At 44.6% G+C, this 27,930-nt stretch overlaps 1 protein-coding gene across 3 annotated transcripts in view; it reads right to left on the bottom strand.

Moving 5' to 3' along the window:
- GOLM2 (golgi membrane protein 2) overlaps positions 1-14,617 on the bottom strand; it is a 118,978-nt gene extending 104,361 nt beyond the window's left edge. For all 3 annotated transcript variants that reach the window (XR_009867310.1, XM_062205812.1, XM_062205813.1), the window contains exon 1: positions 13,982-14,617. Coding sequence is in view for 2 of the 3 variants with exons in the window: in XM_062205812.1 (XP_062061796.1) it covers positions 13,982-14,308 (327 nt within the window). In the remaining variant the exon portion in view is untranslated. The remainder of the gene's footprint in view (positions 1-13,981) is intronic.
- Positions 14,618-27,930: the final 13,313 nt, after the last annotated feature.

Genomic DNA, 27,930 nt, shown 5'->3' with positions numbered 1-27,930 from the left:
TTTTTCCTCCCTCTCTCCCTCCCTACCTTTCTCTTTCCCTCTGGCTTTCAAATAAATCAAAAATAGGAGGGCCGCCACCTGCAGTGCTGGCATCCCAGATGGGTGCCAGTTCAAGTCCCAGCTGCCCCACTTCCAATCCAGCTCTCTGCTGTGGCCTGGGAAAGCAGTGGAAGATGGTCCAAGTCCTTGGGCCCCTGCACCCACGTGGGAGACCCAGAAGAAGCTCCTGGCTCCTGGCTTCGGATTGGCACAGCTCTGACCGTTGTGGCCAATTGGGGAATGATACAGCAGATAGAGGACCTCTCTCTCTCTCTCTGCCTCTCCTTCTCTCTGTGTGTAACTCTGACTTTCAAATAAAGAAGTTAAAAAAAAGAAAATAAAAAATAGGGGCTGGCGTTCTGTTGTAGCAGGTAAAGCTGCTGCCTGTGATACAAGCATCCCACATGGGCATTGTTTTGTGTCTCAGCTGTTCCACTTCCAATCCAGCTCTCTGTTAATGCCTGGGAAAGTAGTCGAAGATGACCTAAGTGCTTGGGCCCCTGCGCCTGCATGGGAGACCAGGAAGAATCTGGCTCCTGGCTTCTGGCTCCCAGCTGTGGTCTGGCCCACCCCTGGCCATTGTGGCCATTTGGGGAGTAAACTAGCATATGGAAGATCTCTCTGTGTGTGTGTCTCCCTCTCTCTCTATAACTCTGCCTTTCAAATAAATAAATCTTTTTTTAAAATGCTTTATGCAAATAAATAAAATTAATTAACTAGTTAAAGAAAAGAGGCAAGAGGCTACAAGTCAAAGAGCAGAAATAAAGGCATGGCAATAAATACAATACAGAAAGGTAAGAATCTCTAGAGACAAAAGGAAACAAAATAAAAGGCATACAACACAGTTTGGTTCAGGAGACAGTGGAAGAAAAGGTAGTTGAAGTCACTCAATAGAAGACATTAAAAATTAGAAAAATCCTCACTTTTTTAAAAGATTTATTTATTTGAAAGTCAGAGTTACAGAGAAAGAGGAAAAGACAGAGAGACAGGGCCAGTGCTCTGGCACAGTAGGTTAAGCATCCACCTGTGGTGCTAGCATCCCATATGAGTGCCAGTTGAAGTCCCAGCTGCTCCACTTCTGATCCAGCTCCCTGCCGATGGTCTGAGAAAGCAATGGAAGATGGCTCAAGTACTTGGGACCCTGTACCAGTGTATTGAGACCCTGAAGAAGCTCCTAGTTCCTGGCTTCAGATTGGCTCAGCTCCAGCCATTGTGGCTATTTAGGGAGTGAACCAGTGGATGGAAGACCTTTCTTTCTCTCTGTCTCTCCCTCTGTAACTTTACTTCTCAAGTAAATTAATAAATCTTAAAAAAAAAAAAAAAGACAGAGAGACATTCCATCCACTGGTTTACTCCCCAGATGGCCATAATATCCAGGGCTGGGCCAGGCCAAAGCCAGGAGCTAGTAGCTCCCTCCAGGTCTCCAACATTGGTGGCAGGGGACCAAACACTTGAGCCATCTTCCAATGCTTTTTTTCATTAGTAGGGAGCTGGACCAGAAGAGGAACAGTTGGAACATGAACTGGCACCCATATGGGATCCCAGCGGTGTAGGTGGTAGCTTGACCTGCTATGCCACAATGTCAGCCCCAAGAATTCTGACAATGCAGTGAGTGATACAGCCACTCTGAAAGTAATGTTTGAGGAGGAACAAGTTTGTTCAAGGGAAAACTGAGTGAAAGAAATAAAAACAAAGACAAGAGGACACAACTGAAAGCTACTAAAATCTCTATTCTGCCTCAAGTGTGTGTGTTTTTATTTTAACTTAAGTTAATAGTTACTCCTCTGCATGTTTTGTTTCCCCAGAAATCTTATTTAAGGAACACAAACTTCATGCTTTCATAAATACAACTTTAGGAACACAGTAACAGTAATTCTCACCGTACCTACCCTCCCACCCACATTCCCACCCCTTTTCCTCCTCCCATTCCTATTCGCATTCTTATATTTTTTTTTACTAAGATCTATTTTCTTTTTTGAAAAAAGATTTATTTATTATTTAAAATGCAGAATTGCACAGAGTCAGAGAGAGAGAGAGAGAGAGCGAGAGAAAGGTCTTCCATCCACTGATTCACTCCCCAAATGGCCACAACAGCCGAAGGTGGGCTGATCTGAAGCCAGGAGCCAGGAGCTTCCTCCAGGTCTCCTGCATGGGTGCAAGGGCCCAAGGACTTGGACCATCTTCCACTGCCTTCCCAGGCAATAGCAGAAAGATGGATTGGAAGTGAAGCAGCAGGGACCTGAACCACTGCCCATATGGGATGCCGGCACTGCAGCTGGTCACTTTACCTGCTATGGCACAGGGCCAGTCCCCAGATCTATCTTTAATTAACTTTATAACACATATGATTAACTCTATACTAAATAAGTTCAATAAATAGTATGAAAAATACTATTCTTCAACAGTCAAGACCTCTGCATGTTTATTACTCAATACGAGATGCTGAAGGCATCAAAGATAACACCATGGTTGTATGAGTATCACTGGTATGACCAAGAAAGTAGGATAAGACATAGTTTGAAGAGAAAATATCAGTTTTGCATGATTTATCAATAATTCTAGGCAGCTATTAAATTATGGCTACAATTGGCTAGATTATAGCTGGTGAGGCAGAGGCAAAGGCAGGATTATTATGTGCAGTATGTCAGAAGAATCAAAGGGGCTGGCATTATGGAAGGTTAGGTTGACACTTGTGACACTGGCATATCATATCAGCATGTAGGTTCGAGTCCTGGCTGCTCTGCTTCTGATCCTGCTCTTTGCCAATGTGCCTGGGAAAGCAGCAGAAGATCGCTCAATTACTTGGCCCCTGTCACCACATGGAGTTCCAGGCTCCTGGTTCAGTCTGGCTCAGCCCTGGCTGTTGCAGCCATTGGAGAGTGAACCAGTCTTTTCCCTCCTTCCCTCCTTCCCTCCTTCTCTCCTTCCTTCCTTCCTTTCTTTCTTTTTGTTAAAATAGATTTATTTATTTGAAAGCCAGAGCACACAGAGAGGAGACAGAGAGAGAGGTCTTCTATTCGCTGGTTCACTCCCCAACTGGCAACAATGGCCAGAGCTGCGCAGATCTGAAGCCAGGAGCCAAGAGCTTCTTCCAGGTCTCCCACACGGGTGCAGGGGCCCAAGAACTTGGGCCATCTTCTACTGCTTTGCCAGGCCATAGCAGAGAGCTGGATAGCAGAGAGCTGGATCAGAAAAGGAACAGCCAGGACTAGAATCAGTGCCCATATGGGATGCCGGCACTGCAGGCAGCGGCCCTACCTGCTACGCCACAGCACTGGCCCCAGAACCAGTCTTAAAAAGGGTGAACCATTCTTAAAAAATGAGGAGGAGGAGTTAAATTATAGAAGGCTAAAGCGAAATGGCAGGTTCCAGGAGATCAGTTATGGGAAGAGTCAACTAAGCTATCTGATAATGGACCAGGAAATGAAGAAGAAGAAAAAAAAAAAAAAAGTCAGACATCCAAGAGCAAAAAAGGTGAGGTAGGCTGGAGATGTGACCAGATCTTGGGTGGGAACAAAAATTCCAGAGCTCCACCCTGGAAAGAAGGCAGGGGAGAAATAAGGAAGTAGCTCCAAATAGCAATAACATAGCACTTCGCAAATATTTTTTTAACTCCACAGTGAGTACTATTTTAAGAATCTAAAAAAATTTACTTATTTAGGGACTGGTGCTGTGGCATAGTAGGCTGTCTCCACCTGCAGCGCTGGCATACCATATGGGTGCTGGTTCAAGTCCCAGCTGTTCTACTTCCAATCCAGATCTCTGCTGATGCCCTGGGAAAGCAGTGGAAGATGGCCCAAGTTCTTTGGCCCCTGCACCTGCAAAGGAGACCTGGAAGAAGCTCTTGGCTCCTGGTTTCAGGTAGGCTCAACTCTGGCCATTGGGGCCATTTGGGGAATGAACCAGTAGATGGAAGATCTTTCTCTCTGTCTCTCCCTTTTTCTGTCTGTAATCTACCTCTCAAATAAAAAAATAGATAAGATATTTTTTAAAATTTACTCATTTAAACTACACAAAAACAAGATAATTACTATAACTGTTCTCATTTTACAGATGAGGAGACTGAAGTCCACAGAATTTAAATACTTTGCCCAAGGTTATACATCTATTAACTAGGAAAGTCAGGACTTGAAGCCACAGTAAACATCTACTATGTGCCAGGAATTTTTTCCTTTTTAAGATTTATTTATTTGCAAGGCAGAGTTACAGAGAAACAGGTAGACACACATCTTCTATCTACTGGTTCACTCCTCAAACAGGTACAATGGCCAAGACTGGGCCAGACTGAAGACAGGAGCCAGGAACTCCATCCAGGTCTCCCACATGGGAAGCAGGGACCCAAGTACTTGTGTCATCTTCTGATGCTTTTCCAGGCACATTAGCACGGAGATAAATTGGAAGTAGAGTAGCTGGGACTTGAATCAGTGCTCATACAGGATGCCGGCATTGCAGGCAGTGGCTTAATCTGCTATGCCACAACACTGGCCCCTCTGTGCCAGGTTTTTTATAGATAAACATTTGGTATGTGTATGAGTATCGTATAAACACAGACACATTTCTGGGGAGGGGGAGGAATGTAATACTTTTCTCATCATCCTTTCTTTCTTTTTTTTTTTTTTTTAATTTTTTGACAGGCAGAGTGGACAGTGAGAGAGAGAGAGACAGAGAGAAAGGTCTTCCTTTTTCCGTTGGTTCACCCTCCAATGGCTGCCGCAGCCTGTGCACTGTGGCCAGCGCACCGCGCTGATCCGAAGGCAGGAGCCAGGTGCTTCTCCTGGTCTCCCATGGGGTGCAGGGCCCAAGCACTTGGGCCATCCTCCACTGCCCTCCCGGGCCACAGCAGAGAGCTGGCCTGGAAGAGGGGCAACCAGGGCAGAATCCGGAGCCCCAGCTGGGACTAGAACCTGGTGTGCCGGCGCCGCAAGGCGGAAGATTTGCCTATTGAGCCATGGTGCTGGTCCTCATCGTCCTTTCTAGCACATCTTTTCTCTTTAAATTCCCTGTTCAATTGCCCACTACGCGGGTGGGCATTTGGTACAGCACTTGGATCACCTGTATCCTACATGGGAGTGGTTGAGTTGGAGCCCTGATTTGGCTTCTGATTCCAGCTTCCTGTTAATGTGCATCCTAGGAGGCAGCAGGTAATGAGTCAAGTACTTGGGTCCCTGTCAATCTCCTTTACATTGGCAGGGATCAGCTTAAGCCGAAGTGAACTAGTAGAATGAAGAGCTCTGTCTCTGCCTTTCAAATAAATAAATGTAAATAATAATCTTTTTTTTTTTTAAATTTAAGAATGAGCTGTTTGAAACCAGACATCGTCATCCTCGGAACTGTTGTGTTACTACAAACATACACATGTGTACAAAGCCAGTTTTGAAGTTTGAACTTAACAATTTTTTTTTTTAAGATTTATTTATTTGAAAGGCAGAGATAGAGAAAGGTATCGGCTGGCGCTGTGGTGTAGCAGGTAAAGCTGCCACCTAGCAGTGCAGGCATCCCATATGCGCATCAGTTTGAGTCCCGGCTGCTCCACCTCCAATCCAGCTCTCTGCTATGGCTTCGGAAAGCAGAAGATGGCCCAAGTCTTTGGGCTCCTGCATCTACGTGGAAGACCCAGAAGAAGCTCCTGGCTTTGGATCGGTGCAGCTCCAGCCATTGCGGCCAATTGGGGAGTGAACCAGCAGATGGAAGACTCTCTCTCCCTCTCTCTTGCTCTCTCTCTCTTCTCTCTGTGTAACTCTTACTTTCAAATAAATAAATAAATAAATAAATCTCTTAAAAAAAAAAGAGAGAGACAGAGAGAGGTCTTCCAATCGCTAGTTCACTCATCAAATGGCCACAACAACTGCGGCTGGGCCAGGCCAAAGTGAGGAGCCAGAACTTCTTCTAGGTATCCCACATGGATGCAGGGGCCCAAGCACTTGAACCATCCTCTGCTGCCTTCCCAGGCGCATTAGCAAGGAGCTGAATCTGAAGTGGAGCAGCCAGGACTCAAACTGGCGCCCATATGGGATGCCAATGCTGCAGGCTGGGGATTTAACCCACTGCACCACAGCACCAGCCCCTGAACTGAACAATAAGTGACATATTTTTCCCTTAGGAACCACAATCCACCCCAGGCAGTGTATTATTTATTTTTATTGATTTGAAAAGCAGAGACACAGAGAGTTCTTTCAACCATTGGTTCTCTCTTCCGGCACTCAAACACAGGATGTGGGCATCCTAAGTAGTGTCTTAACCTCTGCACCAAATACAGACCCCACGGCTTGTGTTTTCAATCAAGAGCTTCACTTGGCTCACAGGGACCACATAGCTTTACTAAAAGCTTCAAGTAGCAAGAATCCAAGTGAATCAGAGAAATGCCTGATAATCAGCAAACTGAAGGAAAGCCTTTCTGGAAGAAAGAGGAAACAAAAGGTCATGTGTGTGTGGGTGTTTGTATGTGTGCACGTGCATAAGAGCAGGCAGGTGTAACAGATCTCCCTCGCTAAGGGCTGAACTGTGTGCCCTTCAAATTCTTATTTTGACGTCCCAACCCCTAGAACCTCAGAATGTAACCGTAATTGGAGATGAGATCTTTAAAGAGGAGGTTAAGTGAAAATTAGGCCCTAATCCCACAGCTGGTGTTTTTATAAAAAGAGAAAGTGAGACCAGAGATGCACAGGCACAGAAGGACCACCACGTGAGGATAAAACAGTAATAAGGCAGCAATCTGCAAGTCAAGGAAAGAGGTCACACAGAAAACCAATCCCACTGGCACCTTAATCTTGGAATTCCAACCCCCAAACTGCCATAAAATAAACTTATGTGGTCTAAGTCACTCAGTCTATAGTATTTTGTTACAGCAGCCCTAGCAAACTAACATACTCTTTCAGGATAAAACCTATTAGAGGAGAGGTAAAAAGGAAGGTAAATGTGGAAGAAACCCAGAAAAGTAGATTGTTTCTCACTTTCCTGGACACTGATGGGGGCAATTTCCAGTTCCCTTAAAGAATTTCTGTGTCTCGGTTAGGCACTGTGGTGCAGCAAGTTAAACTGACACTTGCAATGCTAGCATCCCATGTCGGAATGCCAGTTTAGTCCTGGCTCCTTTGCTGCTAGTCTGGCACCCACTAGTGCACTTGGGAGGCAGCAGAAGAAGGCTCAGATACTTGAATCCCTGCCACTCACAATGGAGACCTGGATGGAGTTCCTGATTTTGGCCTAGGCCAGCCCCAGCTGTTGCAGCCATTTAGGGAGAGACCAGTAGATGAAGGATCTCGATCTCAATCTCAATCTCTCTCTCTCTCTCTCTCCCTCTCTCTCTCTCTCTCTGTCACTTACTTTCAAATAGATTTTCAATTAAAGAAAAAAAAAAAATTCTGTGTTTAATAGCCCAAGTAACAAACTGAAAATGGCAAGATGGCCTAACAAATTGGAAGAAGTTAAATATCACCATTGTGATTCCTGGGGAGTAGGAATTCCTAAATGTTCATTGATAGCCTAACAATAGCAATGAACAAGAAAGCACCCAGATCTTGGTTTCTAATACCATTCTTCAATAAAAGGAATCTAGGGCTGGAACAGGAAATACACAAGTGAGGCTGGAGCATTCCAAAGTGGTAAAAAGTTAGGAAATCTGGTGTGGCGCACTCAAAAATCTATTTTTTGGCACTCTACAAGTAAGAAAGAGATAAAGGAATCAGCGGAATGAGCTCTCCAATGGCTAAAGCTGTAAGAATTTGAGCAACAAAATAAGTAAAATAGCACTGGATTATAATTCAAAATACAAATATCAGGATCAGCATTGTAGGCATGGAGAATTAAGCAGGTATCACATATTGGAGCACTAGTTTGAATCTCACCTGCTCCACTTCCAATCCAACTACCTGCTAATGCATCTAGGAAAGCAATGGAAGAAGGCCCTAGTTCTTAGGCCCCCACCACCCACATGGGAGACCTGGATGGAATTCTAGGCTCCTGGCTTCATCCTGGCCCAAACCCAACTATTGCAGTCATTTGGGAAATAAACCAGCAGAAGGTGATTCTCTTTCTCTTTCTCTCTGCTTTTCAAATAAATAAAATAAATTTTTAATAAAAATAAATATCCATGATTCCATACTGATATAAACATATGACTGAATATATTAATAAGCAACTGAGAAGAGAAAAATGTCCTTGGTAGAAAACTTCCAAATAGTTTATGTAGATACTCTGCCCAGAAGTATGGCTGCTCATGGCTTTCTTGCAAAGTGTGCAGTATGAAAAAAAAAGGTAACTTTACAGTAGAAACACATGACAAGCACTACCTCAAGCCAGGTGATGAAGGTTAACATCAACAGTAATAAAGTCATTTTGAGACTCGTTCCTTGATATGATATGATTCTGGTACTTTACCTCTGAGGCCTTTCTCCCAAAAACTATAATCCCAGTCTAATTCTAAAAGAATCAAATATATCTCAGTTGAGGGACAGTCTACAAAATAACTGACAGGGGCAAGTGTTTGGCTTAGTGGTTAAGACACTCACGTCTACACTGGAGTACCTGGGATGGATCCCCAGCTATTTCTGACTCCAGCTTCCTATTAGTGCCAACCCTAGGAGACAGCAATGACGATTTTTGACACACATTTGGGAGACCTAGATTGAGTTCCTGGCTCCCAACTTCAGCCTTGGCTATCACAGGCATTGGGGGAGTGAACCAGCAGATGGAAGATCTGTCGCTCTCTTTCTCTCCCTCTGTCTCTCCTCCTCTGTAACTCTGTCTTTCAAGTAAACTAAAATTATATATATTTTAAAAACTTTTTTAAAATATCTACTCAGTAATCTTCAAAACTGTCAAGGTCATCAGAAACAGTCTGAAAACTGTCAAAATGCAAAAGAGCCTGAGGAGACATGATGACTAAACATAATTTGGTATCCTGGATAGGATCCTAGAGTAGGAAAAGGACCTTAGGAAAACCTGAAGAGATTGAATGAAGTGCAGACTTTAGTTAATAATATTATCAATACTAGGCCGGCGCTATGGCTTAACAGGCTAATCCTCCACCTTGCGGCACCAGCACACCGGGTGCTAGTCCCGGTCAGGGCACCGGATTCTATCCCGGTTGCCCCTCTTCCAGGCTAGCTCTCTGCTATGGCCCAGGAAGGCAGTGGAGGATGGCCCAAGTCCTTGGGCCCTGCACCCGCATGGGAGACCAGGAGACCTGGCTCCTGGCTTCGGATCAGCGAGATGCGCCGGCCGCAGCGGCCATTGGAGGGTGAACCAACGGCAAAAAAGAAGACCTTTCTCTCTGTCTGTCTCTCTCACTATCCACTCTGCCTGTCAAAAGAAAAAAAAAATATTATCAATACTAGTTTATTAATTGTGACAAATGTGCCACCCTAACATGAGATGTTAATAAAACAAGAAACTAGGTATCAGAATAATTATCTAGATTTAAAACTGATCCAAATAAAAGTTTATTTTAAAAACAGAGACTGACTATCCCTTATTGTAAGCAGCCTCTCATTAACTCCAAGAAGAGATATTCACAAGAACTCCAACAAAGATGTATAGATAGCTCAAAATATGGAATTGGCATACAAGTAACAGATACACATTTATGAGCCAGTCACATAGACTATTAGCCAAACATTTAAAAGTAATTAAGGGGAAGGCATATGGTAACACAGTTAACAACCCATTTGGGTTGTTCACATCTCATACTGAAGTGACTGGATTCAAGTTCCTGCTCTACTTCTGATTCAGTTTCCTGATAATACACACCCAGGAGGCAAACAGCAGATGGCTCAATTAGGTGGGTCCCTGCCACCTAGTGAGAGACCTGGACTGAGTTCCCAGCTCTTGGCTTCAGCTTTGCCTGGCCCCTAATTGTTGTGGACATTGGGGGAGTGAATCAACAGATGGAAGATCTCTGTCTTTCTTTCTCTGCTTTTCAAGTAAAAAAGCAGTTAAGGGTGCAAGCGCTGTGGTGTAACAGGTAAAACCACAGCCTGTGTTGCTGACATCCCATACGGGTATAGGCTAGAATCCCAGATGCTCCATTTCCAATCCAGCTCCCTGCTAACACATCTGGAAAAGCAACAGATGATGGCCCAAGTGCTTGTGCCTCTGTACCCACATGGGACACCTGGAAGAAGCTCCTGTCTCCTGGTTTCAGCTTGGCCCAACCTGGTCGCTGCAGCCATTTGGGAAGCGAACCCAGCAGATGGAAGATCTCTCTCTTCCATCTCTTCCTCTCTCTTTGTAACTCTGCCTTTCAAATAAATAAATCTTAAAAAAAAAAAAAAAAGCAGTTAAGAGGGACAAGTGTTTGACACAGTCTGAGACATCACTTTGCATGCCTGAATCCCATATCAGAATGCCTAGTTTGGGTCCTGGTCCTCTGCTTCTGATCCAGCTTCCTGCTACTGTGTACCCAGGAAGGAAGCAGATGTAGCTCAAGGTGTTAGGCCCCTGACATCCACATGGGAGACCTGGATAGGATTCCTGGCTGCCAGCTTCAGCCTAGCTGGGCTTGGTTGTTGTGGACTTTTGAGGAATAAGCCAGCAGATAGGAATCTCTGTCTCTGCCTTTGAAATCAAATGAAAGTCAAGATGAGTCAGAAAGAAAGAACCTTTAAAAAAGTAGTTAAGAGGGGTTGGTGTGGTGAGAAAGGTTAAGCTACTGCTTTTGTGACAATGGCATCCCTTATCAGAGCACCAGTTTGAGTCCCAGCTACTCTGCTACTAATGGGAAGGCAGAGGATGATGGCCCCTGCCACCCACAGCAAAGACCCTGATACAGTTCCTGGCTCCTGACTTCAGCCTGGCCCAAGCCTAGCTGCAGCAGTCATTCTGGCAAATGAACTAGCAGATGGAAGATCTCTCTCTCTCTCTCTCTCTCTCTCTCTCTCTCTCTCTCTCTCTGTTTCTCCTTCTCTTTATGTCATTCTACTTTTCAAATAAAGAAATCTTAAAAAAAAAAAAAAACATTTAGGGCAATAGTTCTCAACCAAGGTATTTTTCTTCACTATAATCTTCAGTATCATAACTGGTAAGCCATGAAAATAGTAAGTTATCACCAAATAAACCGAGAGAGGGGGCCAGCATTTTAGCACAGTGGGTTAAGCTGCCACCTGTGATGCCAGCAACCTATATAAGCCCAGGTTCTAGTCCCAGATGTTCCACTTCCAATCCAGCTCCCTGATAATGTGCCTGAGAGAGCAACTGGAGATGGCTCAAGTGCTTGAGTCCCTGCAGCTCATGTGGGAGATTCAGATGGAGTTCTTGGCTCCTGGCTTCAACATGCAGCCCCATCTGTTGTGGCCATTTGGGGACTAAACCAGTAGATGGAAAATTTCTTTCTTTCTCTTCCCCCCCATTCCAACTTTCAAAGGAGTATTTAAAAAAAATTAAAAACTGAGAAAGACTGAGTTAAATCAAACTAAATAGGTTTTTTTAAGAGTTATTTATTTATTCAAAAGCCTGAGAAAGAGAGGGAGACACAAAGACCTTCCTTCCATCTCCTGGTTCACTCTCCAAACGGCCACAACAGCCACACCCAGGGCCAGGCCAAAGCTGCCTCCCCAGGCACATAAGCAGGAGGTAACTGGCACTTTGATATAGAATGCCTGTGTGTCACCAGCAGGGGCTTAACCTGCTGTGCCGCAACACTTTACTTCATATGATAGTAGGCATTATGAACTCAAACTTTACTTAGCATTTCCCTCCAAAAAGGTTTTCCTTATTTCTCCTGACCACCTAGGAACAATTCCAACATTCTATTATTCTGTTGAACACCACCTTGGCGATTACTGCTCTAGGGGGAAAGCAGAGGCCCCAAAACAGAGGGCATTATTAGGTGGCTGGTGGAAAAACAAAAATCAGCCAAGAATACAGGGAAGAAAGAAAGAAGCCAATCTGGAGAGTCCAACATTACAGAAGCAAGAAAGGAGATCGTTTCCAAAAAGCTAGAGACAGCCCATAGGACCAAACTACTGAGAGATTAAATTGATTGATAATCAAAATGTTCTCTGGATTTGACTAGAAAGACTGCCACTTGTAACCTTCAAGGGCATAGCTTCAGAAAAGGGAAGGAAAGAAAGATGGCAGGACAGAATTTCAAAACATAAGGATGGGGTTGAAGAAGAGGAAGCAGATGGAATCTTTATAAACCAGCAATAATTTGAGTTCAGTAGCGATAGTAAAAAAAAGGAAGCTAGTTTCCTGGGAGAAGGGACGGTGTCATTTAAGCAGCAAAAACATTTTTTTTAGAACAGGGGACATTGGCCGGCACTGCAGCTCAATAGGCTAACCCTCCACCTGCGGCGCCGGCACCCCGGGTTCTAGTCCCGGTTGGGGCGCCGGATTCTGTCCCGGTTGCTCCTCTTCCAGTCCAGCTCTCTGCTGTGGCCCGGGAGTGCAGTGGAGGATGGCCCAAGTGCTTGGGCCCTGCACCCCATGGGAGACCAGGAGAAGCACCTGGCTCCTGGCTTCAGATCAGCCACAGTGGCCATTGGGGGTGAACCAAAAGCAAAGGAAGACCTTTCTCTCTGTCTCTCTCACTGTCCACTCTGCCTGTCAAAAAAAAACAGGGGACACCTACACCTGGTTGAAGGTAAAAAGTGAAAACTTACTGAAAGAGACTAATAATAGCAGTCCATTAGAAGGAAGAGATGCAATCCAGAATAAGAATTACTAGACAAGACTTATCTGTCCTTTGTGTTTCCAAAGAATTTAAATAGTAATGTTTAACCATCCCAAGCAAGAAGACCTCATCTTAATACTGCAACACTTTATGGATTTCTGCCTACTCTACAAGAGTTTTCCAGTCTTTAGGGTTCAGAGTTTAGTTTGTGCATAAATCTGCTGACTCCTTGCCCCTCTCAGAGTATCTATATTATGGTGAATAGGGAAGGGGCCATAGGGAAGCACTTAATCTGAGGGACTTAACCGTCATGAAATAAGAGGGTAGAGACTAATGACAATAAGGAAGTTGGGTGCTCATAAAGATTTTAATTTATAATAATTCACTATAAATTACTTGGATAAAGTAAAAACTTACAGACAATGTGAAGATTACCGCAAAGGGACCAGAAAGAAAGGTATCTATTAATACTCCCAGACATTTTTACAATTTTACTATAGCAACAGAAGGGGCAAGTCCCAAACAAATATAATTATCAATATGTTGGAGAAAACAAAGATCATTTAGTAGCAGGTATGATTACAGTCCAGTTTTAAACTTTTTAAGTTTAAACTTTGTATCGTCTGCCATAAACTTCAACTACTAAGGTACACAAAATGTCTTTTTTCAAAGACAATGAGGACACAGACAGGAGATTCTGCTGTTGCTCAGAATTTATTTTTAGGGTCTACCTTTTGGGTTAATTTCATTAACAATTCAAACTGAATACATAATTATGGCTTCATTATGTCCAAGTCACCAGGGTGGCCCATATATGGCTCCAAGGCCCATCTATCCTAACATTTTGATCACAAAAAGCTATTAATATTTGATTTAGTTATTTAATACATTGCACTATCGAAATTTGAAGCCACTGCTTCAAACATGTGAATACCCTAGGTGGAGGAGGCCCTGTTCTTTAAATAAAGAAATCACTGTCAATCGGTGTGCACAGAATAAGGATGAAACCACCATCTCTACGCAAACCTGGCAGCCTCCAGATTTGTATGTCTGTGAGCCTAAGGCGGCCACATAGGCCAGATGACTACTACTGCCAGCTCAGCAGCTGAGCGTGGGGGGAAAGGCGGCATCACACGCAAGCCACTCTGGAGAACCACAACTTACAGCCAGTTTTGTCTGGCAGGGGCTGGAGGATGTGACACTGCTAGACCGGGGAAAAGTCTGAAACATGGTTGTTGAGGTAAAGGGAGCCTCCAGGGCTGCAGATCAGGCAACTGCTGCTGGGCCAATACCCGACGCCGGAGCTGTACGAAACTCCGGGCTCGTCCTTACCTTGTCATCTTCGCATCTCTTCCCCAGGCCCTCCCTGGCCTGCAGCCGGCTGCTCAGGCGACCGTAGTCGGCCTCTTTCTGGTCGATCTGTTTCTTGTGCGTGTCCACCAAGAGCAAGAGGTCCGAATTGCGCTTCTCCAGGCGCCCGCGGGCCACCTCGGTGCGCTGGACCTGGCCCTGCAGCTCGGCCACCTCCTCCTGGAGCAGGACGTGGCGGGAGGAGATGCTCCAGTAGTTGAAGGCAAGGACGACGATCACCACTAGAAGCACCACCAGCACGAAGGAGGGCAGGCGGCCAGCCCGCCGGTTGGCCCCGAAACCCACCATGGGGCCGAGCCGGGCCGTACCCTGGGGGGCCTCGCAGCCGACACCTGCAAGCTGAAGCTCAGGCCTCGGCTACTGAATTGCCCGGGGACGCGGCCCCAGGGCCGGGCGAAACAGGAGGCGGGTTTATCCGCTCACGGGCGAGCTGGAGAAGGGGGCGGGGCCGCAAGCCGCAGGCCCCTCCCCGCCCCCCCTCCTCAAGTCTGGTCAAAGCGCGTTCCGGAGGCTTTGAACCCGACCCTGAGCCCACGGACTAGAACCGGGAGAACCCCGCTGTCTGCACCCCCGGCCCAACACCTCAGGGCTTGGGGGCGGGGAAAGGAGGCGGAAGGGGACGGATTTGACATGGCCCCGCCCACTGACGGGGGGCCGGTCGCTTAGGGGGCTACTTCCTCGTTTCCGACGACCCTCTTCTCGCGAGATAGAGAGCTTCCTCTCTCGCTCAGTTCTTTCTCGCGAGGGTTATCTTTGTTGAGTAGGGTGAGACGTGAGTTTTGGCGGTCTGAGATAAGTCTTGTACCTGGGCTGGAGTCCGTTTGACTGTAACGTGCTTGATTCCCTGGCACTAAGGTCTAAGGAGTCCTGCCCTGCGCCGTCCCTCGCGCGGATTTTGGTTGTTGAGGACGTCAAGAGTTAACGACCTCGAAGTAGGGAAAGCAGCCAGACAAGGATGACTATCAACGTTTCATGTTGGCCTCATTCGAGGGGATTGTTGTTGTTTTTGCTAGATGTAGAAAGAAAACGACAACAAGACAAGTAGCAGTGCCCCCAAACGTTACGAAAAAGAGTGGGACCACATAAGCTTTGGGACTGAAAAGGATGGTGCCTGCCTGGTTTCCACGGTTACCGCATTCGCAAACCTAAAGAATCTCAGTGTGGCGAGCCCTTATTTTTAAATGCAATGCTGCTTTTGCCTCCACTGGGCTTCCAAACAGAAAGCTCAGAAGCCGCCCTCAATGAACAGTATCCAATGCACTGTTACTGACAATCGAACATGCTCTGGATGAGAAACAAGGGTTCTTACAAATTGTTTTTGCACGCCTAGTCACATCCTCTCAACAACAGTTCTGTAGATGAAATCCAACATACAAAGATGTTCAGAGAATTTCTCAAAGTCTCGAATCTTGTTTGAACTCTGTTGTTAAACGCTTGAATCTGTATCATTGCTCTTTGCAGTCTACCCAATTAACCTGCTTTAGGCACAGCGATCATTCGATCATTCGGTGAAAGAGAAAGCCCCGCGTCTTGTTTTCTCTGTATATTTCCTTTGTTCGTGTCTAAACAATTAAATGGTTACTAGGCCTAACCTGTTTACGACAGGATGGACTTGCTTTATTTCCCAGGTTCAAGAACTCTTTAAGCATAAAACCCTATGAATGCAAAAACTTTGGTATTCTTATTCAAATTAAGTGGTATGAGGCAGGAAGCCTTGTCATCTCTGAATAATTATTCTATGCTTCATGTCTGTTTCAAAAATGAAGTTACTACAGTAGTTTGGAAGAATTGTTGCACCTTTAAAAAGAAATGGTTTCTCTTTCATATATATTGTTCAAAAAATAATGCCAAAATTATATGTAGTTCACCTCAAACTCGAACCTTTTGCACTTTGCTCCCTAAGATCTGGGAAATCTATACTCTCAGATGGCAAGGAGACTTTGACAAAAGGAAGCAGGGCAACGAAAAGAAATCATTAACTGTGAGGAGCCTTCCCACCTCTCCCTCCACTCAGATTGGCCTTTCTTTGCTCAGCCAGCAGTTGGAAGTTAGTCTATAAAATGGTGTTAACTACTTAAGATGTTACACTTTCCAAGAGTATTTTCTTTTTACATGGGATTCCAATCTAAAAATATAATATTGTATGGGATATGGACATACATTTTCTTTTTGGGTGCTTTTTAAGATTTATTTATTTACTTGAAAGTCAGAGTTACACAGAGAGAGAGAGAGATATCTTCCATCCGATGGTTCACTCACCAGATGGCCACAATGGCCAGAGCTGTGCTGATCCGAAGCCGGTAGCCAGGAGCGTCCTCCAGGTCTCCCACGTGGGTGCAGAGGCCCAAGGACTTGGGCCATCTTCCACTGCTTTCCCGGGCCACAGCAGAGAGCTGCATAGGAAGTGGAGCTGCTGGGTCTCGAACCGGCGCCCATATGGGATGCCGGTGCTTCAGGCCAGGGCATTAACCCACTGTGCCACAGCGCCGATCCCCTTTTTTGGGTGCTTTTAAAAGAATTATTTGATACTATTATCCCATTTTACAGATTCAGAAGTGGCTTGTCCATTCATACATCTAGTAACTGGCAGTGCTGAAGCTTGAAAGCCAATCCAATTTCTGCTCTTCCCCAGGCAACTTTTTCTTTCTGTTTTGATGGCTATCAAGCTACATCTATTAATAAGTCCAGTCCAGATATCATCAAGACTGTGTATAAGTCCTCTCCTGTAGATAATTCTGGGTTAAACATTTAAAAATTTAGGTAACAGGGGCTGGTGCTGTGGCACAGTGGGTTAAAACCCCAGCCTGCAATGCCAGCATCCAATGTGGGCACCAGTTTGGGTCCCAGCTGCTCTACTTCTGATCCAGCTCCCTGCTAATGTGTCTAGGAAGGCAGTAGAGGATGGCCCAAGTCCTTAAGCCTCTGCACCCATATGAGAGTCCCAGAAGAGGCTCCTGGCTCCTGGCTTCAGATCAGCCCAGCTCTGGCTGTTGTGGCCATTTGGGGATTGAACCAGTGAATGACTGACTCTCTCTCTCTCTCTCTCTCTCTCTGTCTTTACCTCTCTCTATAACTCTCTTTCAAATAAATGAATATTTTAAACAATTTTTTAAAAATTAGGTAACAATTTCTTGGGGCCGGCACTGCGGTGCAGCGGGTTAAGCTGCCGTTGATAGCATTGGCATCCATATGGGTGCTGTTTGAGACCTGGCTGCTCCACTTCCTCTCCAGCCCCCTGCAGGGGAAGATGGCCTAAGTGCTTGGGCCCCTGCACTCACATGGAAGACCCAGAAGAAGATCCCGATGCCTGGCTTATGCCTGGCCCATTTAGGGCAGAGAACCAGCAGATGGAAGATAGCTCACTTGACCGCTTGCTCTCTCTCGGGCTCTCCCTCTCTCTCTCTCTCTGTAATTCTTTCAAATAAATAAATATTTAAAAAATATATTTTAGGTAACTGTCAATTTCTTAAGCCAGGTGATCAATGGTTACATCAACAGTGATAAATCATTTTGATAGTATTTATGTTGATAATGATGTGATAATGGTAACACATAATAGTTTTCCTCTCAAAAATTTATAACTCTAATCATAAGAAAGACATAAGGCAAAAAACCCAGCTGAAGGGACGTTCTACAAAATACCTGGCCAGTACTCTTTGAAACTGTCAGGATTATCAAAGACAGAGACAAGGACAGGTGTTTGGCCTAAGGAGCAAGACCATTAAGATGCTGCTTGAGATGTTTGGATTTGAGTCTTGCTCTGCTCCTGATGTTAGAGCTTCCTGCAATTGTGGGAGGCAGTAGGCAAACGGCTCAAGAAACTGGATCTTGCCACCCACATGGGAGACTTGATTGAGTTCCTGACTTCAGCCCCAGGTAGATGCCATTGTGGGCATATGGGGAGTGACCCAGTGAATGGGAGATCCATTGATCTCTCTCTGTCTTCCTCTGCCTTTCAAATTAATTTTAAAAAAATTTTTAAAAGGACAAACTGAAAAACTGCTACAACCAAAAGAAGGTTGAGGAGACATGATGGCTAAAATGTAATTTGGGGGCCAGCACTGTGGTGTAGCGGGTTAAGCCACCAACTTCAGTGCCAGCATCCCATATGGGTGCCACTTCAAGTCCTGGCTGCTCCACTTTCAATCCAGCTCTCTGCTGTGGCCTAGGAAAGCAGTAAGAAGTTGGCCTGAGTCCTTGGGCCCCTGTACCCTCTTGGAAGACCCAGAAGAAGCACCTGGTTCCTGGCTTTGGATAGGCCCAGCTCTGGCTGTTGCAGCCATTCAGGAGTGAACCAGTGGATGGAAGACCTCTCTCTCTCTCTCTGCCTCTGCCTCTCTGTAACTCTGCCTTTCAAATAAATAAATCCATATTTTTAAACAATTGTAATGTGATACCCTGGGTGGTATCCTGGAACAGAAAGCAAAAATTAGGTAAAAACTAGGGAAATCTGAATAAACTTTGAGCTTTCATTAATAACAATGTATAATTGTTGGTTCATTGTCACAAATTATATTAATATAGGTGTTAATGTTTAGGGAAATTGGATGTGGTGTATATGGGAACTCTGTAATATTGTCACAATTTTTCTATAATTCTAAACCTGTTGTAAAATTCTAAAATGTCAATTCCTATCTTTTGGGATAATCCAGTAAGTCATTAAGTATACAGGTATAAATATAATTGAAAAGGTAGTATAATCATAGATAAATAATGTTTTAGATTCTTATCCCCAATTCACTCTTAAACATTATTTATCTATGATTATATGGGAGACCAGGAGAAGCACCTGGCTCCAGCCATCAGATCAGCGCGGTGCGCTGGCTGCAGCGCGCTACCGCGGCGGCCATTGGAGGGTGAACCAACGGCAAAAGGAAGACCTTTCTCTGTGTCTCTCTCTCTCACTGTCCACTCTGCCTGTCAAAAAAAAGAATCTATTATAGAGTAGCAAGTGAGGTTGAATCATAAGATTTTTTTAATTGGTAATTCTCTTTATTTTTAAAAAATATATTTCATTTATTTAATTTAAAGATAGAGTTACAGACAGTGAGAGGGAGAGACAGAGAGAAAAGTCTTCCACCCACTGGTTCACTCCTCAAATGGCCGCAACGGCCTGAGCTGGGCTGCTCAGAAGCCAGGAGCCAAGAACTTCTTCCCGATATCAAACATGGGTACAGAGGCCCAAGCGCTTGGGCCATCCTCTACTGCTTTCTCAGGCCATAGCAGAGAGCTGGATTGGAAGAGGAACAGCCAGGACACGAACCAATGCCCATATGCGATGCAAGTGCCACAGGCAGAGGATTAACCTACTGTACCACAGAGCTGGCCCCAATCATAGGATTTTTTTTTTTTTTTGTAAAAGACTGCTTTATTTGAAAGTTGGAGTTACAGAGAGATCCTTGATCTGTTAGCAGAGATGATGGAAATAGATTCTTGTCTTCGTGCAAGAAAGAATAGAGATGTGAGACAGAGAGGAGTGGAAAGCAAGGCATAAAGATTGAACGTGGTAGGGCATCCATCAGGATGGATGGGCACCTCTCCAGAAAGAATCTGAGAATGCCCAGTCAGTCAGACTGAGGAAAGCAAGGCCACACAGTCTGATGAAGAGAATACACCTGACAGGCCAGGTGGGCATCCCAGGAAACAGCTGAGAGCTGGGTGCACCATTTGTATTCAGAATGGGGCTTCTAAGGGAATGGGGTCCAATTCTTCCCACCTTTCTCCTTAAGGACTCCCTTTTCTCCTGGACAAAGGATTTGCTGGATGTGAATTGAGTCAAATTCCTCCCAAGGTTTTATTATCCAGTGTTATCAGGCTGGGTAGCCCATCTGGCACCAGGTAGAGGAGATTCCCTTAGGGTGCCTTCCTTAGGGAAGGTTGGGACTACCTGTAAAGTATTCGGGGTTTGGGCAGTACTTTGTTGTACAAAACATTGGGCAACTTCCAAGATGTGCTTCCAGAGCCGCTAAAGGCAGCTATGTTCTTTTCCCGTGCGCCACAGTGCCTTGTTTCCTTAGGCTCCTCTTACACACGTAGTTAGCACTTCTAACTTTGTACTAACACATCTGCTGATCCATTCCCAAAATGGCCAGGCTGAAGCCAGGCAGAACCTGGAACTCCATTAGGTCTTCTACATGGATGCAGCAGCCCAAGGACTTGGGCCATTTCCACTGCAGTCATATTATCAGGCAGCTGGATCCAAAATGAAGAAGCCGAGACTTGAACTGCTGCTCACATGGGATGCTGCACTGTAACAATGGTCTGTCACTGCATTTTAAAACCTCCAAAATTTGTGATAAATAAAATTTTACTCAAAATTACTAGTAAATTCATTATAATCTCTATCACTGTATTTTTTAAACCAACAGATCCTAAAAGTATCATTACTACCATGTGAGTATCTGTCCAGTTTTTTCTTTTTTTTTTTAAAGATTTATTTATTTTGAAAGGCAGAGTTACAGAGAGAGAGAATCTTCCATCTGTTGATTTACTCCCCAAATGGCCGTGCCAAAACCAGGAGCCAGGAGCTTCTTCCGGGTCTCGTGCCTAGGTGCAGGGACCATCCTCTGCTACTTTCCCAGGTCTATTAGCAGGGAGCTGGATCAGAAGTGGAGCAGCTGAGGGTCGAACCAGTGCCCATGTGGGGTGCTGCTATACCACAAAGGCCAACCCCGATCTGTGCAGTTTTTGACATTAAAAAAGGAAATTTTTAGAGTCAAAAGATTGCTGAACTCTTTCCTGCATGACCACATTTTTTTGGATAGGATAGGTCTCTATCAAACTTTACAACCTTATCTTTCCTTATGCCCCAGCTCTGAGGATACCCCGTTTCATCAGCTGTCTTACATCTCTGGCCCTTTATTTGGTTGTTCCCTCATTGGCAATGATTCCCCAACTTCCTTCCTTTTTCACTACCATTTACTTGTGAATTTATTCGTTCTTAATAACAATGATAAAATTTTTCACATACTCATATGATTGCAATTATACTATTGATATAATAGGCGATGGAAAAATGCTTAAGTGAAAATGATATTATGAAGTGAGTATTGCTTTTAAAGGAAATTTTTGGAAGATTCGTCATTATGGTAATGTTATTAAGAGCCCACTTGTTCAACACTTTATAGCATGGATCATGCATTGATTAATGAGCAAATTAATTAATCAAATAGTCACTGAGTGCCTGCTGTATCACTGATAGTGTCACAGGTGCAGAGGAGACAGAAGCAATGCAGCGTCCTCCTGAGGCTTCCAGTCTGTTCTTCCTTTACCATCGTCCAATCGGAGAACTATTTGGGTTCCCTCCTTGAAAACATTTTTCGACACCTCTCACCCCCTGCTGTTCCCTAGTGGAACTGACCACTATCTTACATCCTCTAGATTTTTATCTCCGTGGTTTAAGTAGCTATGAGGAGTCTGCTTCCTACCAGATTTTCCGGACAATCTGCAGGTCCACACTGTCAGATGGTGCGATTTTGTCTCAACTCCACACCATTAAGATTTCTTTCCTTCTTCAGTGTTATCTTGTTTCCTTTGCATTGTCTGAACTTATCTGAAATGTTGAAAAAAATACTCTTTTGACAATTTCATTTTATTTTTCCTTCTTATATTCTGAATTATGAAAATTTTTTGGAAGATTTATTTTATTTATTTGAAAGAGAGAGTTACAGAAATAGAGAGGTTTGCTCCCCAAATTGTCACAATGGCCAGGGCTGGGCCAGACTGAAGCCAGAAGGCAGAAGCTTCCTCCAGTGTCTCACAGGGGTATAGGGGCCCAAATACTTGGGCTATCTTCCTCTGCTTTTCTAGGCACATTAGCCGGGAGTTGCATCAGAAGTGGAGCAGCCCGGACCCAAACCGGAACCCATATCGGGTGCTGGCATTGCAGGCAGTGGCTCAACACGCTAAGCCACCACACTGGCCCCTGAATTATAGAACTTTAGAATACGAAGGGAATTTAAAGATTAACTAGTCTAAGCTTTTCCATTTTATAAATGAGTATGAAAAACCAGAGAAGTGATGTAACCTGCTCTAAATTATTCTTTTCTACTAGCCAAAAGCAGACATATTATCAGAACGCAAGCTTTCTTCAGGGTCCAACATGAATCACCCGCACCTCCCTTTGAAACCTTCCTCCAAGTTCCAGATCAGCTCACATCTTTGTTTTCTGAATTTGTATTTATTGTCTATAACCTGCATCATTTGGGCAATAATCATTTATATGACACAGCCATACATTGTTACTCAACTCTCAGTGGGTTTTGGTTCTCAGTTAGTTCTAAACTCCAAAAAACACGGATTTTGTTGCTTCTCTTTTCTCTCTTGGTAGGTAGCAAGTAGCCAGTGATACTAAGTAGATGCGTATTTAGTGGACTAATGAGTACTTAATAGGGACATAATATTTTTGAATGATTAGTCAGTACTTCTCATGTATGTTTTCAAAATGTAGTGGTTCTTGTTCCTTAAGCTTCTATTTCCTTTGTAATTTTTAAAGCCAGACTTGGCTTCTTGGCAACCGATGAAAAGACAGTCATATCTCTGCACAGTCTGCTGCAATGTATTTTTTTCTAAACTTGGCAGAAAACCCAAGGTTCTTGCCCTATTTTTTGTTCTCTGCATTGCAGTTCATCTAATCTTATGGTGGCTTTCTCTGCTAGACATTGTTCTTTCGAGTGACCCAATTATATGTGGTTCCATTTAATGCAGCAGGATATTATGTGGGGCTGGTTTCAGATGATCATCCTATAATTTCTCCAAACCTTCACTTACTTTTTTTCCCCCATTCCCTGGTACGACGTACCTGCTGCATACACCAGCATGGCATCACAGTAAATCCTCCTGCCCTGACTTTCAGACAGACAACACAGCTGTGAGCAGCACCAGTCATGTGTCACAAGGTGCCCTTTAAACACATCCTCATTTATCCATTGAGCTTTAAGTAGAATCTAAAAGCTTTTTTTATAACCTACATAGTTTTTCACAGAATCTGTTAGTTTCGGTATGTCGTTTATGTTGTTTTCAGCAGTATAATCCCCAGATATTTATCAAGTAAACACAATGATGGATTGAACTCACTTCACTGCTCCTGTTCAGGTGCTATGTTTTGATTTGTCAGGATCTTAGAGAAGCGGTGCATTGCATCCCAAGACAAAACAGAAGCCAGATTTTGCAGACCACTTTTTGTAACAGGAAGACATATGAATTTTAAAATATTGATTCTTACTGCTTTTACAGTGGTGTGTACAATGTTTTTTTTTTTTTTTTCATGCAGAGTGGAGAGAGAGAGAGAGAGAGAGAGAAAGAAAGGTCTTCCTTTTTGCCGTTGGTTCACCCTCCAATGGCCGCTGTGGCTGGTGCACTGCGGCCGGCGCATCGCGCTGATCCGAAGCCAGGAGCCAGTTGCTTATCCTGGTCTCCCATGCGGGTGCAGGGCCCAAGCACTTGGGCCATCTGCCACTGCACTCCCGGGCCATAGCAGAGAGCTGGACTAGAAGAGGGGTAACCGGGACAGAATCCGGCACCCTAACAGGGACTAGAACCTGGTGTGTCGGTGCCGCAAGGCAGAGGATTAGCCTATTGAGCCCCGGCGCCGGCCACAATGTTCTTTCTTTTGGCACCTGGGCATTGTTTGGATTAATTAAAATACATATTAAAAATTATTGGTTGGGCTGGTGCTGTGGCATAGCGGGCAAAGCCGCTGCCTGCAGTGCCAGCATCCATATGGGTGCCAATTCGAGACCTGGCTGCTCCACTTCCAATACAGCTCTCTGCTGTGCTCTGGGGAAGCAGTAGAAGATGGCCCAAGTTCTTGGGCCCCTGCACCCACATGGGAGACCGGAAGAAGCTCCCGGCTCCTGGCTTCAGATCAGCATAGCTCCGGCTGTTGTGGCCAATTGCGGAGTGAACCAGCGCATGGACAACCTCTCTCTCTCCCTCTCTTTCTCTCTCTTTCTCTCCGTCTCCTCTCTCTGTGTAACTCTGACTTTCAAATAAAAATAATTTTTTTAAAAAAATTATTGGTATGTTAAAGAAACTCTCCTGATTTCCATGGCCAAGTAACTTACCCCAAATGATGTGTGACTAGATCACACTCCACACATACTGTGCTATATCATGCCTCCATGCCTGGGTATACTGTTTCCCTTCACTAGAATGCTTTCCCCTTTTCATCTGCTAAGTCCTTTAGATTCCTGTTTGAATGCCTCATCGGGTATAGTTTCTTCTTTGTGACACTACTACACCTCATTTGCAAGTCTGATATTACACTGTATCTGTATTGCAGGTGTTATTTTACATATTTATCATCTTGTTATAGACTGTGAGATCCTTAGAGAACAAGGACTTTGTCGTCTTATCTTTCCATCATTTAGCATTATTCTAGCACATATAAATATATATATGTACACATATTTTTGAGATCAATTTTATTTATTTGAAGGGCTGAGTTACAGTTAGAGAGGCAGAGACAGAGAGAGATAGCCATCTTCCAGCCACTGGTTCATTCCCCAAATGGCCACAATGGCTGGGGCTGAGCCAGGCTGAAGCCAGGAGCCAGGAGCTACTTTCCTGTCTCCCACATGGTTGTGGGGGCCCAAGGACTTGCGCCAACTCCTACTGTTTTCCCAGGAGCATTGGCAGGAAGCTGGATCAGCAGTGAGCAGCCAAGACTTGAATCTGTGCCCATGTGGGATGCTGGCACTGCAAACGATGAGAGAAGACTCAGTTGAGTCTCCTGGTTCCTAGCTTCAGTGTTGTGGCCATGTGGGGAGTGAATCTGCAGATGGAAGATTCTCTTCCTCTCTCTCTCTAACTCTGCCTTTCAAATAAATAAAATAAATCTTAAAAAAAAAAAAAAAGTTAAGCTGAGACTTAAGCCAGATACTCCAGTATGGGATACATGTGTTCTCACCCTCTATGCCAAATGCCTGCCCCCATTTAATAGTTTTTGATGCTTATGAAAGTAATACATGCTCGGAGCCGGTGCCGTGGCACAGTAGGTTAAACCTGTGGCGCCGACATCCCATATGGGCGCCAGTTCTAGTCCCAGCTGCTCCTCTTCCAATCCAGCTCTCTGCTATGGCCTGGGAAAGCAGTAGAGGATGGCCCAAGTGCTTGGGCCCCTGCACCCACGTAAGACTTGGAAGAAGCACTTGGCTCCTGGCTTCGGATCGGCGCAGCTCCAGCTGTTGCAGCCATCTGGGGAGTGAACCAACAACGGAAGGAAGACCTTTCTCTCTGTCTCTCCCTCTGTGTGTAACTCTACTTCTCAAATAAATAAATAAAATCTTTTTTAAAACATTTTTTTATTTGACAGGTAGGGTTATAGACAGTGAGAGAGAGAGAGACAGAGAGAAAGGTCTTCCTTCCGTTAGTTCACCCCCCAACCAAATGGCCACTAGGGCCGGTGCTGCGCCAACCCGAAGCCAGGAGCCAGGTGCTTCTTCCTGGTCTCCCATGCGGACTCCCAAGCACTTGGGCCATCCTCCACTGCCCTCCTGGGCCACAGCAGAGAGCTGGACTGGAAGAGGAGCAACCGGGACTAGAACCCAGCACCCATATGGGATGCCAGCACCGCAAGGCGGAGGATTAACCAAGTGAGCCATGGCGCCGGCCCCATTAAGCTTGTTTTTTTGTTTGTTTGTTTTTTGGTTTTTTGACAGGCAGAGCAGATAGTGAGAAAGAGAGACAGAGAGAAAGGTCTTCCTTTTCCGTTGATTCACCCCCCAATGGCTGCTGCGGCCGGCGCGCTACGGCCGGTACACTGCACTGATCCGAAGCCAGGAGCCAGGTGCTTCTTCCTGGTCTCCCATGCGGGTGCAGGGCCCAAGCACTTGGGCCATCCTCCACTGCTTTCCCAGGCCACACCAGAGAGCTGGACTAGAAGAGGAGCAACCGGGATAGAATCTGGTGCCCCGACCAGGACTAGAACCCGGTGTGCCGGCGCCGCAGGTGGAGGATTAGCCTAGTGAGCTGTGGCGCTGGCCAAATAAAATCTTTAAAAAAGAGTAATACATGCTCAGAGCACCAAAAAAAGATGAGATGATAAACAAGTGAAAATCATCCACAGTTTCACCCATCCAGATATAATCACTGCTAACATTTTAGTATAGCTAGTGCCAGATTGTTGTTCTATCTAGACACACACACACACACAGTATAAAACAAAAATGTTCTTATGTATACCATTTTTATGCACACCAAAAAACAACACGTTTTATTTTCTGTTTTTTCACTTAAAAATTTCTTGGCAACTTCCATATCGATACATTTTTCAAAGATTTATTTAGTTACTTATTGGAAAAGCAGTGATAGAGAGAGAGGGAGAAACAGAAAGAAGAGAAAAGGTCTTCCATCTCCCCAGATGGCTACAATGGCTGGGGCTGAGCCAGCCCAAAGTCAGGAGCCTGGACTCTTGTTGGTTTCCCATAGGGATGGCAGGGACCTGAGCACATGGGCCATCTTCAATTGCTTCCCCAGGAATATTAGCAGGGAGTTGGATCAGAAATAAAGCAACCAGGACTCAAACTGGAGCTCTGATATGGTGTACCGCCATCCTAGGTGGTGGTTTAACCTGTTGCTCCATAATATCAGCCCCTTATCAGTAAATTTTAACACTGTATATCTGTCAACTTTTGGTCAATGCATAGAAAAATGTACTATATTTAACCAATTCCTATATATGAACACTAATCATTTTAGATAGACTTTTATGGTTGCCTTGAACCAAGACATCCCTTGAGACACTTTAAAATGCAAGGAAGACCAATTCAGATTTTCTGAAGGGAAAGTAGGCTATTATAATGACGTATATAAATTGAAGCTGCAACCAGAAGACCACCTATAAGGAACAAAGCTCTATAAACCAACTACTCTTTCTGGGACTTCTGTCTCTTCTACATGTCTCCCTAACTCTTCTTAATCAGAGTGTTTTTTGTTTGTTTGTTTCAAAGTCAGAGCGACAGAGACAGAGAGAGTTCTTCCAACCCCAGGTTTACTCCTTAAATGCCCACAACCATGGTTGGACCAAGCTGAAATCAGGAGCCAGGAAATCAGTCTGGGTCTCCAAATTGAGTGGGTAGCCAGGACCGAAGTACTTGAGCCATCACCTGCTGCCTCTAAAGGGGCACATTAGCAGGAAGCTGGAATTGCAATTTTATAGGTGTCTGTAAGGCCAGTGAGGAAAGAGCTGGGGTAATTCATGAGAAATGATAGAGTCAGGAAGGCAGGTTTTGACTTGGACAATTGAATCAATGCTGGAGCTATTCACTGAAATAGAGAGCACCGGAGAGCTGATCAGAAGTTTCCTTGCCAATAAATGTACAGCGATTTCTCTAACTGCAGAAGTCCTGGTTGCAGAGAAAGATGAACACACAACTTCACTACGTCCTTGAAGATCTTGACCTGACCACCACAGGTCCCTAATCTATCAAATTCTGTGAGGTCTTTACAGGTGTGTAGTTGTCTCAAATCTAGTTTTTATTATTCTATATTTATCCCCTCTCATAATTACATAATTTTTGACTAAGTACCATGTAATGCCTTTTACCTCCTGCTGCCAATGACAGAGAGATATAAAAAAAATGTCAAAATGTTCTTTCCATAATCAGTCACAGATCATTCCCTGTGTCCCTTTCTTACCTCTTCCTCTTTCTCCTCCTCTACCTCCTTCCCATCTTTTGCTGCTGGGAAGTTATTCTGAAGGAATAGTTCCCTGGCCAGACTACTTTTCACTTCTAGAAAATACTAGGTGGTTAACTGATACTTCAGAAAGATGGATTCCACAGGAAAAGCAAACAAAATTCCTGCTGTTCAGTTGGCTAGTTTTATAACAAATCACGAACTCCCTTGGTGTAGTGGTGGAAGAACAGGTAGGGCCTAGAAAGATTCATCATGCTTCATACCCAGACCTA

Source organism: Lepus europaeus, chromosome 11 (genome assembly GCF_033115175.1).
Source record: "Lepus europaeus isolate LE1 chromosome 11, mLepTim1.pri, whole genome shotgun sequence".
NCBI lineage: Eukaryota > Metazoa > Chordata > Mammalia > Lagomorpha > Leporidae > Lepus > Lepus europaeus.
This window is presented reverse-complemented; position numbering and strand designations above follow the sequence as displayed.